The sequence below is a fragment of the Lepidochelys olivacea genome (genome assembly GCF_965140295.1).
Source record: "Lepidochelys olivacea isolate rLepOli2 genome assembly, chromosome: 2".
NCBI lineage: Eukaryota > Metazoa > Chordata > Testudines > Cheloniidae > Lepidochelys > Lepidochelys olivacea.
In genome coordinates, this window is record NC_140412.1 from 222,203,553 (window position 1) to 222,220,834 (window position 17,282).

Below are 17,282 nucleotides of genomic sequence, written 5' to 3' on the forward strand. Positions count from 1 at the left end.
AAATCTAATAAAGTGTGGGTTTAATATTTTCCTATTCAATGTGAGGTGTACAGGTTAGGAAAAGAAATATTAAATTTGCTATTTTTTTTTCTTGTGTGGAAAAAAACTGATGATCTACTGAAAATGAGAATGAGGAAAACACACCAAAAAATGCTGAAAAGTGTGCTGTTTTGCCCTCTAATCTTTCTATTTTATACAGCATGCGTGTAGATCCTCAGTTTCCTTACACTTCCACAAGTCTGGAGTGCAAAGTACTCCATATGAGGCTGTCATCATTGAAAGTTAGATGCAGGAAAAAAGATAAATAGTTTTGTCGTTGAAACTCTGTGGTCTGTGGAAATCTTGAGCCACAGGTGCTTGTCTGATCATCTCATATATTAAGTACATCAAAGAGCTGGATTAAATTATTACAAGGAAGCTTTTACTGGAATTTTATTGCATTTTTAAAAATGGGTATCAAAAAGGGAGTAGTTTGGTTGGCTAGCATCAGTATGCTAGTATGGGATGGTAGATGCACAGAACAGAACTTCCTTGACATCACAATCATGATGTCATAGTGTCCAAGGAAGAAAATAGAAGAACTTTTGTTTCATGAGATTTAAAAGAAAAACAAACAAACCCAAACCCAGTTGCACTAGAATTTCTCTAGGATCTCAAGCCATTCATTGTCCGCTAAACCAATACCTGAGGTTTTGTGTTGAGCTGTGGTGCCTCCACAGCAAATAAAAATGGAAATAACTATTCTCAGTAAATAAAAATGGTTTAATTCTGCTTTCCTCATTAACTACTAAAGATATTGGTATGAAAACAAGTTCTAAAGGATTTTTCTTCTCCTGTTTCTTTATTCCCCAATTTAAAACAAAATGCTCAGTTTACCACAGTTTCCATAGGAACTAGGTGATGTCATAAAAATATTGAGAACCGAGCATTAAAAGTAAATTATTGTTTTAACAAAGCGGTGGTTTTATGCAAATATACCAAAAAAAAAAAAAAGAAAAAAAATCTCAACCTGCAGAGGAGAAAAAGAGCTATAAACAGAATTGTTTCTAAGTGGATTTTTTGTAAAAAAATTATTTTCCAAAGCTTTCCTGAATGGAAATTCCTTAACTACTGTTGACAAGTCTTTTAGATTTTCTGCGGAGTCTGGAAAGTTATAGTTTACTCTTCCATTGCTTTGATTCTCACTGGTCTTGCATCCTGTTAGCTCAGAGATTGTTGCCACTTATTCAGGTTGTACCCCGAGGGGTGAGTCTGGGCACCTCCCTCATCCCCACCATCCCTCTTTGGCTGTAGGTGTTGCTGTAGCATTGGTTTGGAGTGCAGAATGTAGTCTCCTGGTTATAAGTCTTAGAGAGGCAGCTCCCCCGCTTCAAGGCCTGACTGCAGTCCCAGGAAAAAAAAAGGCAAACAAAATACTCCTACAACCCACAGTACAGTACAGGCTCACCCCACTGTTCCTCACAAGGCAACAGATAAATAGGCTCTGGAGGAGCTGGGTTCTTAACCTCCTGAGTGTCTGAGAGGTCCAGGCTGAGCACCCTGGGCTCTAGTGAGGGTCCAGGTGGCAGAGACTCTTCAGCAGCTATCTGGGTAAGCAGCCCCTGCTCTGTGGCACTAGGAAGCTCTGTTCTTTAGCTCTGCCACCCTGCACTAAGCTTGGATCCTTCCTTTTAAGGAGTACCTCTCCAGGTGCAACATACCTCACAGGTGTGCCAGCTTAATTATACTTAGAAGAGCTCTATAACCTGTACCTGACCAGGATAGGACCATGTCCTTTACATCACTAACTCCCCTTGATGCAGTCTCTGAAGTCCCTGCCAGTTTATTTTATTTTTCTGCTTGAGACTGCAAGCTATTTCCAAGCACTCTCCCAGACTTTCTCTCCTGCCCGCCCATCCTGATGTGAAGGTCATGTACACATATTAGTCACACACACACCAATCTGATATTATTTAAGCATTAAGAATACACCTAATGTTAGTACCTGAGGTCTGAATAATTAAAAAGAAAATTTAACACACCACCTTGCCCCACCCCCTTATGTTGTAGTTGTCTTGTTTCATGCGTGGTGGGGAAACAGTTTAAACTTGCAGCTGAAATTTACACTTGGGCTCAAATGCAGTCCCATGAGACCCACAATCTGCATGCGCAAGAGCACACTTGCACAGCTACCTTTCAGCATGGAGTTACTGTGATTGCAGGTGCAAATGTGTTCTTTCGACCAGTGTTTTTCAAACTTTTTTTCTGACGACACAGTTGAAGAAAATTGTTGATACCCGTGACCCAATGGAGCTGGTAATGAGGGGCTTGGGGTGTGGTAGGGGCTCAGGGCTGGGGCAGAGGGTTGGGGTGCAGGGGTGGGACCGGGGATGAGGGGCTTGGGGTTCAGGAAGGGGCTCTGGGTTTGGAGTGGGGCTCAGGGCTGGGGCAGGGGATTGGGGCACAGGCTTACCTCGGGCAGCTCCCAGTCAGCGGCACAGCGGGGTGCTAAGGCAGGCTTCCTGCTGTCCTGGAAGCGGCCAGCAGCAGGTCTGGCTCCTAGGCGGAGGCGCACAGGCAATCTCCCCCCCCCACCGGCTCCCATTGGCTGGCAACAGGCCAATGGGAGTGCGGAGCCAGTGCTTGGGGCAGGGGGCAGTGCATGGGGCCCCGTGGCCCCCCGCCTAGGAGCCAGACCTACTGCTGGCCATGTTATACCAATAAAATAAAAACCAGCAAGATCTTATTAAAGAGGAGAAGGCAAAATACCACATTTATTGTGAATGCAGAAAGAATCATAGTAAGCACTTAGTTATAGCTATAACATTCCATTCAATCTCATATTTATTCACACATTCATTCATATAAACACACACACACAAACCACTGGCCAGGTGGCCTGGACATGAAGAGGGAGCAGGATGCTCATCTGATGCTCCTGGAAGTTGGTTTTCAGAATCAGACCCCCCAAAGTTCTCACTTTCTAGAGTCCTTTTTTATAGGAATTTCTTCCTATGCCAGTCTATGGGAGTTGCTTCATCATGCTGTTGCTGAATCAGTCAGCAGATGGCACATTCCTGACGGCTCCGTGCTGCTAGATGTTATCTTGTTCTTTGGTTCTCCCATTCTTGAGGCTGTTGGGTGGATTCCAGTCTGCCCTCCGGGGGCCCTCTGATTATTTCCACTTGATGCCTTCTTCAGCCGATGGACGCTGGATTCTTAGGCTGGCACCTCCCTGATCATTGTTGTTATCCACACCAAGCATCCATCCACATACATCCTCTATCTCTATTTTAATCACAATTGTTAACAAAAGGGCGGGGAGTCTCTGGGTGCTGTTTCTGTTGTTACAGAATATTGCTTTGAGTCTCTCTCTGTGTGAATTGCTTTGAGAACAGACTCTGTCTTAGGATGTACTAACGCAATTAGCAGCTTGCAAGTTTCACGCATAGAGGGAGAGAAACGGTACCAAAAACCAAGAGATCTTTTAATTAGTAATACCCTGGAATTTAAACTATTGGGGAATCAAAATCATTTGTGATTTTAATACAGAACTTCTTTAATATGATCCAGCAGCCACTTCCGGGGCTCAACATGGTGTCAGAACATGTAGGGACTAGCCTGCCTTAGCCGGGCAGCACCACCGACTGGACTTTTAATGGCCCGGTCGATGGTGCTGACCAGAGCCACTGCAACCCAATGCCTTACATGCCGTGACCCAGTACTGGATTGCAACCCACAGTTAGAAAACCACTGCTTTAGACCTGTAACCACCTTTTCTAACTGCATATGCAATTGAACCTCTGCCCACTGGAAATGTAGTCTTCAAGAATTTAAAGTGATGGTGCTGAAATACTTATAAAAAAAATCCATATTCAAGTCTCTACTTCTTTTTTATATGTTTCTAGGCCCTCTATTGGGATACCACTGTTCTTCTGTCAGCATTAAGGAAAGGTTTCTGACTCCAAGATTAAGGATTTTCTTTTATTCCTACCATTTATAATGCACAATAACATTGTTACTTGTGTGTGATGTTGTCTGCTTCCATTATGCAGTTGTCTTTTGTTCTTTCTAAGATCATAGAAATGGATTCGTGCATACATACGGATTCATGCCCACTCACACACCCTCCCCAATTCTGAGCTACTGAGGTGTGTAGCATTTTGAATAGACTTGAATAGACAGATCTGATTATAAATAGGATCGTTAAAAGTGAACTTTTGTGCTCAATCAAAAAAGAAAACATAACACTGAAACAAAATACATCACCTGTCAGTTATTCCTACGTAATTCCTGTCACACAATTATTAGTTGAGACATTAATGTATAGGAATTTTCTCTCTAGTCTATTTACTTCTCCTGCTTATTCATGATTATGATGTCACATATAAAGAATTATGACAGTTATTCTCACAACAGTTTGATGTAGATGACCTTTCTATCTTCTGTGTAGGTATTGCATGCTTGTCATTATGGTATTTTGAGTGCTTGAATCTTAATGTTATGCTCAGAGTGATTTGTTGGTAAATTTAGATTGGCTCATTTTTAATTGTAATCCCTTGTAAACATATTTACCTCTTGTCCTATATTTCTACCTACTCCAGGATTCTTATTCCACAGGGCTGCTCCTATATGAGGAGATGCCTAAAGATCTTGTTGCTAGGCTATTGAGTCCCAGTATTGCAACTTAGCTCCCCTGTATAGTGGAGTTTGGAAAAGTGTTAAGTTATGTCATAGAAACACTTTATATACTTTGAACAGTCTTTGATTCTTCAGCATTGTTTCCAGCCAACCTGCATTACAGCCATTTTGGTTACAAGTTTCACTACAATGTAGGCAGATACATATGGCAGCATTTCTGAATGGCTGTCACATAGTGTTGCATTGTTGCTGTGCAAGTGTTTTGAGTGGTTCCCATGTTGCGTGGTATTCTTAAAGTCTGTGTTCAGGTACCACAGTTCCTTGTCAAATTAGTAAAACTGCTGAAAATTTCTGAGCTCACCCTGCATCACGAAATAGAGGACAATTGTCATTATTTTACATTTGGAGTAGAGTCTGTTCTGCTCACTAGTGGGAGTATGTACTGTAGTGCCATTGACCTGGACTACTGATGATGATGATTTTATAATGGTTTGGTTTCCAAATTCCAAACCAGGATAGCAGTTGAGCCTATAGCTGAAGTTTGACCACACAGCAACAGGCTACCAATAGAAAGCTGCACCCCTTGTAGGCAAAAGACTTTCTGTTGCTTTGTGAGGAAGTCACCAGTTGAGAGAGAATTGGAAGTGTGCTATGTGATAAAATCCTGCTATTAGGTGTTCTGCCATTAACAATGTTCCCTGTTATAATGGGAGGATTTGAATGAGTGATGCTTTCCTGTCTGCAGAGGTGCTTTCGACAGAGCATGTTTGGCTGTGATATGCCCATCATGTAATACTATGTTCTACTGGAGAACGGGGAAGGGGTGGGGCAGGGGTGGGGCCTCATGGAAGGGGTGGAGGGGGGCGGGGCAGCGGGGGGGTGGTCAGTGTTGCGGCCCTCGGGCTAAAGTACTAATCCTCATGTGACCGTCGTGGTCATTTGAGTTTGAGACCCCTGAACTAAACTATGGCCTATCAGGCATTTCTTGTGAATATTGAACCTGTTGAGCAAGAACAAATCTTTTGAACAAGCCTGCTCCGTATACTTTGGGATGTTGAAAATAGGTAGAGTCTTGCACTGATAACAAAATTTATATCCACATCTGATTTGTGGTCCACCAACATGGTCTGCAGATATAAAATGGATATCCGTAGATTTGCAGGGCTCTAAAAATAGAATCAAAAGTAACCCGTAACTGCCTATTCATGTAGATCTAAGAAGAACCTGGAGGAAGTGAAGACTTCTACTTACCTTGGTGCTTGGTACCTGTAGATTGGGAGTTGTCACAACTACAAATCAGTAGACAACTTGATGATGGGAGAAAATAGTTTACCTTAGATTTGATTGGTCCCCGTTAGTCACCAAAGTTAGGGTGAGCTCAGTACACTTTCTAGTTTCATCACTGTGTGCATGTTTCCTCTGCTTTTTGGGACGCATTAGTTGATTGATCTTATTAACATTTCTTTTTTAAACTTGACAGAATTTTCTAGAGTCTGGTTTAGGTGCTTGCAACCTAAAGGAATGCAAGAATTATTGCTTAGGTTGGTTGGTTTCCATCTTTTGCCATAATAAAAGGTCCTTAATTTAGACTCTGACTGTGTAGAAACACTACAAATGCTGTCTCAGATGTGGATACTTGCAATCATTTGCATTCTGGGGCTAACTGCAACTAACCTTGGGGGCAGAGTGCACTGGGAGAACCTTGATACATAACTCATGATGCAATGCATAATGAAACTGGCTTTTTCAAGGAGAGCTGCTAGTAAGGAGGACAGTCTAATCTGGTTTCAGAGTAGCAGCCGTGTTAGTCTGTATCTGCAAAAGGAACAGGAGTACTTGTGGCGCCTTAGAGACTAACAAATTTATTTGAGCATCAAGCCCACTTCATCGGATGCACAGAATAGAACATACAGTAAGAAGATCTCTCTCTCTCGATATATATAAAAAAATACAGAGAATCATGAAAAGGTGGGAGTTGCCATACAAACTGTAAGAGGCTAATTAGTTAAGATGAGCTATTATCAGCAGGAGAAAAAAACTTTTGTAGTGATAATCAAGATGGCTCCTTTAGACAGTTGAGAAGAAGGTGTGAGGATGCTTACCCTGGGGAAATAGATTCAATGTGTGTAATGACCCAGTCTCTATTCAGTCTCTATTCTCTATTCAGTCTCTAATATGGTTTAGCTAACATAGTTGCAGATACATAGGAAAAGTGAAATTCTCATCTACATAAGCAAGTTGGTTGCACCACAGCTGTTTTATATCCTTGATTCCAGTGCTGCTTAAGACATAGTTTTAGGATAATCTTTAATCAGTATAAAAGAATTGTGTGAATGCAAACTCTCCCTAAAACCACATTCTAAAAAGGTTTCAAACATTCCAGTCTCTAACCTCTGGGGCTTAGTTTAGCAGAAAGGCTGTGTCCCTCTGCTCTAGGGTGTGTGTGTGTGTATGTGTATATCTATCTATATATAATAAATTCATAAGATATTTTAATGTCTTTTTAAGGCTGACCTCCTGCATAACACAGGCCACAGGCTTTCACCAAGTGATTCTTGCATCAGGAGCAATAATTTGTGGTGGAATAGGGAATATATTTTAGAAAGACCTGCAGTCTTGATTTAAAGCCTTTAAGTGATGGAGAGTCCAGTACATCCCCTTGGAATCTGTTCTAATGGTTAATTATTCTAAGTGTTAAAAATATGTATCTAATTTCCATTCTGAGTGGTTCTAACTTCAAATTCTGGCCATTGGATCTTGTTATGCTAGATCTTTGTCAGCTATATTAAAGAGGCCTCTAGTATTGGAAATCTTCTCCCTCTGTAGGTACTTATAGATCATGATCAAACTGCCTCCTAACCTTCTCTTTGAGCTAAGTAGATGGAGCTCCTTAAGTCTTTCATTGTAAGTCAGGTTTTCTAGTCCTCAGATAATTTCTGTAGCTTTTCTCTGATCACGCTTCTTTTGAAAGTTGAAAAAGTGAAGCGCGGACTCCAGAACTGGACTCTGGGAGGATAAAAAGAGCAATTATGGAAAGTGGGATGGAGGGATCATATTTGACCCCTCCTTTTACCTCCAAATCTTGCTGTTTCTCCTCCCACAATCTATTGAAAGTTCATCCCATCCTGTCTGGGAGAGACTAAAACATTTGTTGATACCCTGATCATCTCCTTTCTGGGTAATTACATCTCTTCCTACCTAAAAGTCATGTTACCCCTCCAGCCCTTCCAAAATATGCCCACTAAAACTTTCTTCTTCTTCACCCATTACTGACCATATCACCATTACTCTGGAATCCCTTCGATGGCTCCACTTCCTCACCACATCAAGTTCAAACTTCTTATACTTACCATCAAGGCTCTGCATGCTTGGACATTTCTTCTTATGTTTCTTGCTGCACTCTGTCTCCCTCTTTCATCTCTGTTCTTTTTCCTATTTGTTTCCTCTGTTCTTTCTGTCCTATTTGTGAGATTCACTCCCTATCCACTAATCCACCACTCCTTTTCAAATACCTCCTAAAGACTTGCTCCTTGAATATTAAGTACAATAAATAAATTAGTAGTTAATTATTTTAAAACCATCCAAAGTCCAATGTGTTCTCTCCTTTTTGATTTTTAATGTATCGTGTCTCTATGTATCTCTTAAATCATAAGCTTCTCAAGGCAAGGACTGTATTCATTTTGTGTGTTGGTCCAGGACTTGGCATACTGTCACTGCTGAAGTGACTTATTAAAAGTATATGTTAAAATAAACTGGTGGGATGACTGCATATCAACAGAAGCAAATCACAGCTACAAGGAGTTAGCAGAAGAGGATCTGCTATAAATACAAACCAAGACAAGGGAACGTAAGCAAAATGAGTAAAAAAAACCACACTTTTTCCCAACCTGGGAATCTACTCAGTCCTCTGAGCCTGATTGGAGAGTACCTCTGTTTCCCCACATATCCTGCTCCTGTTTCTCCAACGGTCCTTTCTATAACCCTTATCCTGAACACCTTCGCTAGTGGAGAGAAATAGGAATTTGGTGTTTAACCCGTGGTGTGCCGGGGCCAGGTAGTGCTTCAATAGTCTGTTGTACAGTTAACTAAAACAATTTAATATAATACACAAATATTAAAAAAAATTGATAATTGGATAAAATTTTCAAAAATGCCTAAGGTACTTAGGAGGCAGTGGCCCACTGGCTTAACATTTTTTATCCATAGATTCTCATCTAGTATGTCACCCACTTTCATGAATATTCTATAACTTTGCTTGTTACTCAGAGCCTGTGTTCAGTTTCTCTTCAAGTTTTTAAAAATAAATGTTGGAAAGCTTTATCCACTAAATGTGTCTTAAAAAAAGTGGCCGGCTTTTATAAAGCTACTCTGTGTATAGGGCAACAACCAACATTTTCAGATGTCTCTTCACATGATGAGATGGATGCTTTGCCTATCAGTGTAGTGTTTTGTTTTTTTTTCCCCCCGGGGGGACAAGATAGAATAGATACTATTTGTGAGTAACAAAAGATTTTTAATAAGGAATTTCTGAGAATGTCAGTCAATTCGACATTGAATTGTACCAGAGTGGAAGCAGCATAGTAGTGTCTGTGGGTCAGTCTACACTAGGCCAACTACCTGTTGGCTGACAGTGGTTTAGGCAACAGACTCCCCTAGTCTACCCTCAACTGGTTTAAAAAACTGTTTAACTACTGGTGTAACCTACTGGTGAATGTGTGTTACAGGTCCCCCTTTGTGGTCATCAACAGAGGATGAGAGTTGTTACAGCTGCCATGTTGGGAGTATTATCTCTTTAGTTCAGGCTATAGCAGCTCATGTTTTAGGTCTGTAGGTGTCTGGTTCAATCTCCAGAGTCAGCCAACATGTCAGCTGGCATACCTGGAATGCAACAATTTTCAGCATGATTTCAGAAAGTGTACTGAAGACCCTTTTCACAAAAGACAGCCATCATCGGCAACAGGTCACTTTATTGGTGTGGGCGAGGCCTATGTGTTTATCTCTTGAGCCTTGTCTGGATTAGGGAATAAACAACTGTAAATATTCCCACTGTTGCTAACACTGGTTCAACTCCACTGGAATCAGCCCCATTGAATACTGTAGATGGCTTATGAACTCCAGCTGCCTCCTTCAGTATCAATACAATACTGAAAATGGCTGCTGGAGTTGGAGAGCCATTTGTGCTAGGTTTCTCAAAGTTGTTAATGGCATTGGAATTGAACCTGTATGGGTCACCGCTATGTAACTATCAAAACTGCCATTTCTTATCTCCTCCCCCATTTTACCCAACAATTTCTACAGGTATATTTTTGCCACAAATTGACAATGTGGGGGCAGTGTAAAACTTAATGACAAAATTAATGGTGCATGCAATGTTGTACTGATTATATTATTTATTTTATAGTCAATAGGTTTTTTAATTTGCTTATAGTGCTGCAGAATTCAACACAGGAGTGCTGCAGAAATCAAGGGACCTTTCTACAGAATTTAGATCTAGCTTACTGTCGAGCGTACAGAGTCTTGACCATAGGCTCTCAAGTAAATAACCATCTTAATAAAAGAAGATGACACTTAGATTATGCATGTTTTCAGACTCTCAACCCCACAATTTTGCACGTAGCCCTGATGACTTTCGGAAGAAGAGCTACCAAATGTTGTTAACTCCCCACAAAGCTAGTATACAGTAAGTAAACTTACAGGGCTTGCTAATAGATCCAGTTGTGCAACTTTCAGTGTAATGGGAGACATCTGGTTAAAGCCTATTCTAACTAGGTTCTAGCACGCTTCAAATCTTATATTTGTGCTCATGCCAGCTTCCTCATCATGACTTTTCCAGAGGTATCCATAGTTGTTTTAACTTTTGAACGTGGGTCTGATCAAAACTCATTCTCTATGGAGAAACTCTCGCTGGCTTCTTTGAGCTTTTGGATTAGGCCCTAAGTGTTCAGCCTGTGAACTCTTCCAGATTCTACTCCTTGAAGTCAGAGGTCAGTTTTGTTTTCCTTCCCAGGGCTGACAGCATTTGCTGCACTAAGTCACTGAATCCAATTCAGTTTGTCTTTAAATAAAAGCAAGTTTATTGGAGAAAATAGTGGGTCACAAAATATGAGACTCAAAAGGCCACAGAAATTGTAATCAGGATGTTTTAAACAAGTGTTGGGGCATGGTGAGAGAGGGAGTCAAAATTGGGTTTACAGTAGAACCTCAAAGATATGAACACAAGTGTTAGGGACTTAGCAGTCTAGCAGACGCCCTGTAAAACCAGAAGTCTTCAATCAAGCAACAGCATAGACCCCCTCCCCCCCCAAAAAAGAAAAAAACCCAAATACTGTGCTGCATTGGGGCTTAAGCGACTGGAGGGTCGGGGCTGCAGTCACAGGGTCGGCAGGGAGATGTGTCAGGGCTCTGGGCGGAGGCGGGGCTCGGGGCTTCTGACTTTCAGGACCACTGAGGCGTTAGACTGGGGGGAGTGCTGCGGCTTGGGGCTTCAACCCCACAGCACCGTTCCTGACCTCAGCAGGGGAAGTGGGGGCAGGGTCATGCTCTGGGGATCAGGGCTTTAGCTACGAGGGGAGTGCCGGTTTTAGCGCTGAGCTCTGGTACCCCCCCCAAGCTGAAACCGGGAATGGAGCTGTGGGGCTGAAGCCCCAAGCCCCAGCGCTCTCCCCAGGTCTAAAGCCCTCAGCCATGGTGCTCCCAAGGGATAGACACCCTGAGCCCCTAGCCTGGAGCCCTGGCGGCCTGTAGGTCAGAAGCCCCAACCTCTCCCTGCCCTGAGCTCTGATCCCCCACCCCCAGCCCTGCGGCTGCAGCCTCAACTCCTCCCTGAAGTCCATAACATCTTGTTCAGAGTTACGGACCATTTCAGAATTACGGACAGCCTCCATTCCTGAGGTGTGGCTAACTCTGAGGTTCTACTGTATAATTAAAGGTAAAGTAATTAAATAGTTAAAATTGTAGGTATCGATTCTGCAAGTGCCTCCATGTGGGTAGACCTCTGTGCCAGTGGAAGGACAAATGCAAGTCCCAACTGTGTAGTCTCTGCTAGGTTCCATAATAAAAATAGGGTCTGCAGTTAGAGTAGTAGCACTTGTTGTTTTTGTCAGTTATTTTTGCCTGAGGCTGCAAAATAATCACTAAAGTTGCTCTACGTTTTTGAAAAAATACACACACACAGTTTTTACCAAAAAAACCAGTTTCTGATAAGTTTTAACTTTCTTCATCTAGCATCATGAAGAAATTTCTCTTTGTACAGTTTCCCACACCAGCTTCTAGCATAGGTCACTATGCTGTTGTATAGGTCCCCACCCACCCCCCAACCCATTCCTCTTCAGTACACTAATAGAACCCACGGGCAGGATCAAGATACCAGACAAGCTGGAGAACTGGTCTGTTCAGTTAAACATTGCTTATATTTCTATTTAGGTTTATGCTGAAGAATAATAACTTTTGATGTCGTTTCCAAATAGCCAGTTTTTAACTTGACAAGAATTTACTTGATATCCCCCACTTGTGTTTTTCTTTAACCCATAATGGATGGATCTATCCAAAATAGGGCTGTCAATGAATTGCAGTTAACACATGCGATTAACTCAAAATAAATTAATGTGTTATTTTTTTAACGAGCATTAATCGCACATCAGGGTACTGTGCTCAAAAGGGGCACTGTTGTGTGCCTCTGGGGCAGCGTGCCCCTCCTCCTGCTGTCCTGCTACACTGCTGCTCCTGTGCCCTGCCCCCATGCAGCCGCCCCAGCCAAGCTGCTTTGGACTGCAGGGCAGAGTGGGAGTGGGTGTGGGGCTGATGTCAGGGTGTCCCCATCCCCCATCCTTGTACTCGGTTGCCACTGAGCTGGGATCAGGGGGAGCCTGTCTGCTGCTGGCTCAGGAGCAGGGCTGGCCTTAAGGGTGGGTGGGCTGGGCCAGGCCACCGACTAGGACACTGTGCTCAAGGGGGGTGCCTCCTGAGCAGGGGTGTCCCTCCTCCCCTTGCTTCTCTGCTGTCCTCTGCAGCTGCCGCTGCTCCTCCTATCCCCACCCTCCTTGCCTTGGAGCCGCTCCTGACCAAGTGACTTGGGACTGGGAGTCTCCTGTCTGCTATGCAGAGCAGGGGGAGGGAGGCTGATGGGGTGTCCCAGTCCCTCTGCCCGTGTACCTGGTCTCTGCTGAGCTGGGGTGGGGGACAGGGAGTCTGTCTGTGCCGCTGCCTCTGGGTCAAAGTGGGAGCTGCCAGCAGCTGCTGATGTGTCCACAAGCGTTCAGGCTGGTGAGTGCTCTGCTAAAGACACAGCGAACTGACACGCTCCCTACAACACACACTCACACCCTGTCTCTCTCACATATTCTTCCCCCTCCAACACCTAAAAAATTTAAATAAATGGTATTCTATTGTTTAACAGTACAGTTAAAACTGTGATTAATCACGACTATTTTTTTTATTCTCGCGATTAATTGTTTTAATAGTTTGACAGCCCTAATCCAAAAACTTTCTGAAAACCCTAAGTTAACTGTTTCAGAGTAGCAGCCGTGTTAGTCTGTATTCGCAAAAAGAAAAGGAGTACTTGTGGCACCCTAGAGACTGACCAATTTATTTGAGCATAAGCTTTCGTGAGCTACAGCTCACTTCCGAGGAAGCTCACGAAAGCTCACGAAAGCTTATGCTCAAATAAATTGGTCAGTCTCTAGGGTGCCACAAGTACTCCTTTTCTTTTTGCAAGTTAACTGTGCGCTTTGAGTAGCTTTTACAGGTTATAGCTCAGGGGTGGGCAAACTTTTTGGCCTGAGGGCCACATCAGGGTTGCGAAATGGTATGGAGGGCCAGATAGGGAAGGCTGTGCCTCCCCAAACAGCCTGGTCCCCACCCCATTCCACTTTCTGCCTGCTGACTGCCCCATGGTATGGAGGGCCAGATAGGGAAGGCTGTGCCTCCCCAAACAGCCTGGTCCCCACCCCATTCCACTTTCTGCCCGCTGACTGCCCCCCTCAGAACCCCTGACCCATCCAACCCCCCCTGTTCCTTGTCCCCTGACCGCCCCCTCCCAGGACCTCCGTCCCTAACTGCCCCCCCCCCCGGACCCTAGCACCTATCCAACCCCCCCTGCTCCCTTTCTCCTGACTGCCCCCCCCCCCCGGGACCTCCTGACCCTTATCCAACTACCCGTCCCCCCGCCCACTTACCATGCCGGCAGCAGGACAGGATTATTGGAAAGCCTGTGAGATGGGTGGGCGCAAGCTATCATTAGTGTAAAGTGGGGATAATATATATCTTATAAAGCACTTTGAGATCCTGAGATGATAGATGAGGTAAGTGCAAAGCTATGTGATGAGCATGGAATAAATGCTTAGATACAGGAGATTAGTACTTTGGAGGGAGTTGGTACTTTGGCAGATATGCAACCTGCAGGTTTAAGAATTGAAAAATGCATAGGAGAAATATTTAAAGCAAAAATGTTGAATAACTTAGTGTAATGTTAAGTGAGTAAGCATGACCAGCTAAATCAATTGCTGATTTACCGAAGACAAACATTTATTTTCATCATTAATTCTATTGTTTGAATTTTTCCTTTTAAATGACATTTTTACATCTTTTGTATAAAATATGCATACTAATGTAAATGTATTTACTTGTAGGTGGCTCTAACCAAGAGAGCTGATCCAACTGAGTTGAAAACAATATTTTTGAAGGTATGTATAAAGTAAATATTTTTACTCTTTCAGACTAAAATTTTCATATCTTTTGATCCTTTATTGTAGCATTCAACTCTTGATAGTTTTTTCAACCATTAATCATTCACCGTATTATTACCATGTTAGACTTAAATACAACTATCAAAATTGAACAATGCTCACCAAGAAGTCAAATACATTCTTGAGTGATTATTGTATTGGCTCAGGAAAATATTAATATCTTGGAAAGAAAGTGTTCAGAAAAAGGGAAGGGAGTTTCAGTACTGTTCCTACACAGGGTAAAAATGTTGGTGAAGACGTGTTGCTGTTAGACCACTGGGTAAGCGGTCTTCTACCCTCTGTGGTGTTGCACTTGTGCATCTTCTTCCCTAGAGGTGCAGGCAGGATCAGCATATGTAGTGATTGCAATACTTGTCAGTTTCATGTTATTTTTGCTTCCCCTGCTGGGCTGCCATGGATATATTTGCAGGAGCAGTGGAGGCCATAAGGCATTATCTTCTTCCCCCCAGAATTTCAGAAATGGCACTTGGAATCTTAGAAAAAACCTTTTTTTTTTTTCCCACCCTTAAGCAATGAGATTTAACTAAAAATGGATGTTTCCTGGTTTTTGATCTCAAAATGAACAGTATTTTGTTCTGGTATATCTGCATACCCACCACTTCCGGCTTAGGACTTTATTTGCAGATGTCTTACTAAGGATCAAATTTGCAAGGAGGCTTCATTGTGCTTCTGCTTTCACGTGCCTACACTTCTGAAGCATCATCGCTTTAACGTATATCGGTGATGGTGCTTAAAAGTGTGCAAATGCAGTAGAACCTCAAAGATACGAACACCAGAGTTATGGACTGACTGGTCAACCGGACACCATGTGAAACCAGAAGCAACCATCAGGCAGCCGCAGAGACGGAAAAAAAAAAAGCAAATACTGTACTGTGCCTGTATTGAATCTTAAAGGTAGGTGCATCTTGGCTGCCTGTCCCCACCCCTATCCTCATACACGGGACACCCACTTACAGCTAGGAAGTGAAGATGCTCGGATTCATAAGCAAAGCTGTGAGCACCGATGGCTGGTGGAGCAGGAGCAGCACAGGGATCTGTGCTGCTTTCCTGTAAGCCGTGGTTGCTATTTTCACCTCCCCTCTCCCGGCTGGGGGTAGGTGGGCGGGCTCTTTTTTACCCACCCACCCCGGCCCAGAGCAGGGGACAAGCTTCCCTGGGCCAGTGAAAGAAACTGCCTCTGGAACCTGACCCGGAGTGTGAACTGATGGAGATAGAGGCCTGTCTTTTAGAATTTGGCTCTGTCTAAGTCTAATTTAAAAGTAGAGAGCAAAATAGTTCTGTTATGAGAAGTTCTATCAGCTGATCCAAAGTGACTACCAGAACATAACAAGGTTGTTGTAAAGCTTGGAAAACTGATCACTACATTGTGGTGCAACAGAATTTATGGAACACCTCTGATTGCTTCATAGTAAAAAGGTTTCAGAGTAGCAGCCATGTTAGTCTGTATCCGCAAAAAGAAAAGGAGGACTTGTGGCACCTTAGAGACTAACCAATTTATTTGAGCATAAGCTTTTGTGAGCTACAGCTCACTTAGAATCATAGAATATCAGGGTTGGAAGGGACCCCAGAAGGTCATCTAGTCCAACCCCCTGCTCAAAGCAGGACCAATTCCCAGTTAAATCATCCCAGCCAGGGCTTTGTCAAGCCTGACCTTAAAAACCTCTAAGGAAGGAGATTCTACCACCTCCCTAGGTAACGCATTCCAGTGTTTCACCACCCTCTTAGTGAAAAACTTTTTCCTAATATCCAATCCAAACCTCCCCCACTGCAACTTGAGACCATTACTCCTCGTTCTGTCATCTGCTACCATTGAGAACAGTCTAGAGCCATCCTCTTTGGAACCCCCTTTCAGGTAGTTGAAAGCAGCTATCAAATCCCCCTTCATTCTTCTCTTCTGCAGGCTAAACAATCCCAGCTCCCTCAGCCTCTCCTCATAACTCATGTGTTCCAGTCCCCTAATCATTTTTGTTGCCCTTCGCTGGACTCTCTCCAATTTATCCACATCCTTCTTGAAGTGTGGGGCCCAAAACTGGACACAGTACTCCAGATGAGGCCTCACCAATGTCGAATAGAGGGGAACGATCACGTCCCTCGATCTGCTCGCTATGCCCCTACTTATACATCCCAAAATGCCATTGGCCTTCTTGGCAACAAGGGCACGCTGCTGACTCATATCCAGCTTCTCGTCCACTGTCACCCCTAGGTCCTTTTCCGCAGAACTGCTGCCTAGCCATTCGGTCCCTAGTCTGTAGCTGTGCATTGGGTTCTTCCGTCCTAAGTGCAGGACCGTGCACTTATCCTTATTGAACCTCATCAGATTCCTTTTGGCCCAATCCTCCAATTGGTCTAGGTCCTTCTGTATCCTATCCCTCCCCTCCAGCGTATCTACCACTCCTCCCAGTTTAGTATCATCCACAAATTTGCTGAGAGTGCAATCCACACCATCCTCCAGATCATTTATGAAGATATTGAATAAAACCGGCCCCAGGACCGACCCTTGGGGCACTCCACTTGATACCGGCTGCCAACTAGACATGGAGCCATTGATCACTACCCGTTGAGCCCGACAATCTAGCCAGCTTTCTACCCACCTTATAGTGCATTCATCCAGCCCATACTTCCTTAACTTGGTGACAAGAATACTATGGGAGGAGGTATTGTTTCATGGTCTCTGTGTATATAATGTCTTCTGCAGTTTCCAAAGTATGCATCCGATGAAGTGAGCTGTAGCTCACGAAAGCTCGTGCTCAAATAAATTGGTTAGTCTCTAAGGTGCCACAAGTACTCCTTTTCTTTTTGCGAATACAGACTAACACGGCTGTTACTCTGAAACCTGTTACTTTGTGTAATGACCCATTCACCCAAGTACTCATCTAGCCTGAAACTGCCATAGCTGGGAAACCATGGAAGCTCTGATTC

The 17,282-nt window shown here is 43.4% G+C and overlaps 1 protein-coding gene across 2 annotated transcripts in view; it reads left to right on the forward strand.

Moving 5' to 3' along the window:
* SLC25A13 (solute carrier family 25 member 13) overlaps window positions 1-17,282 on the forward strand; it is a 130,723-nt gene that overhangs the window by 19,454 nt on the left and 93,987 nt on the right. For both annotated transcript variants that reach the window (XM_084618810.1, XM_084618809.1), the window contains one exon: window positions 14,247-14,300. In XM_084618810.1, coding sequence (XP_084474936.1) covers window positions 14,247-14,300 — 54 coding nt within the window. The remainder of the gene's footprint in view (window positions 1-14,246; window positions 14,301-17,282) is intronic.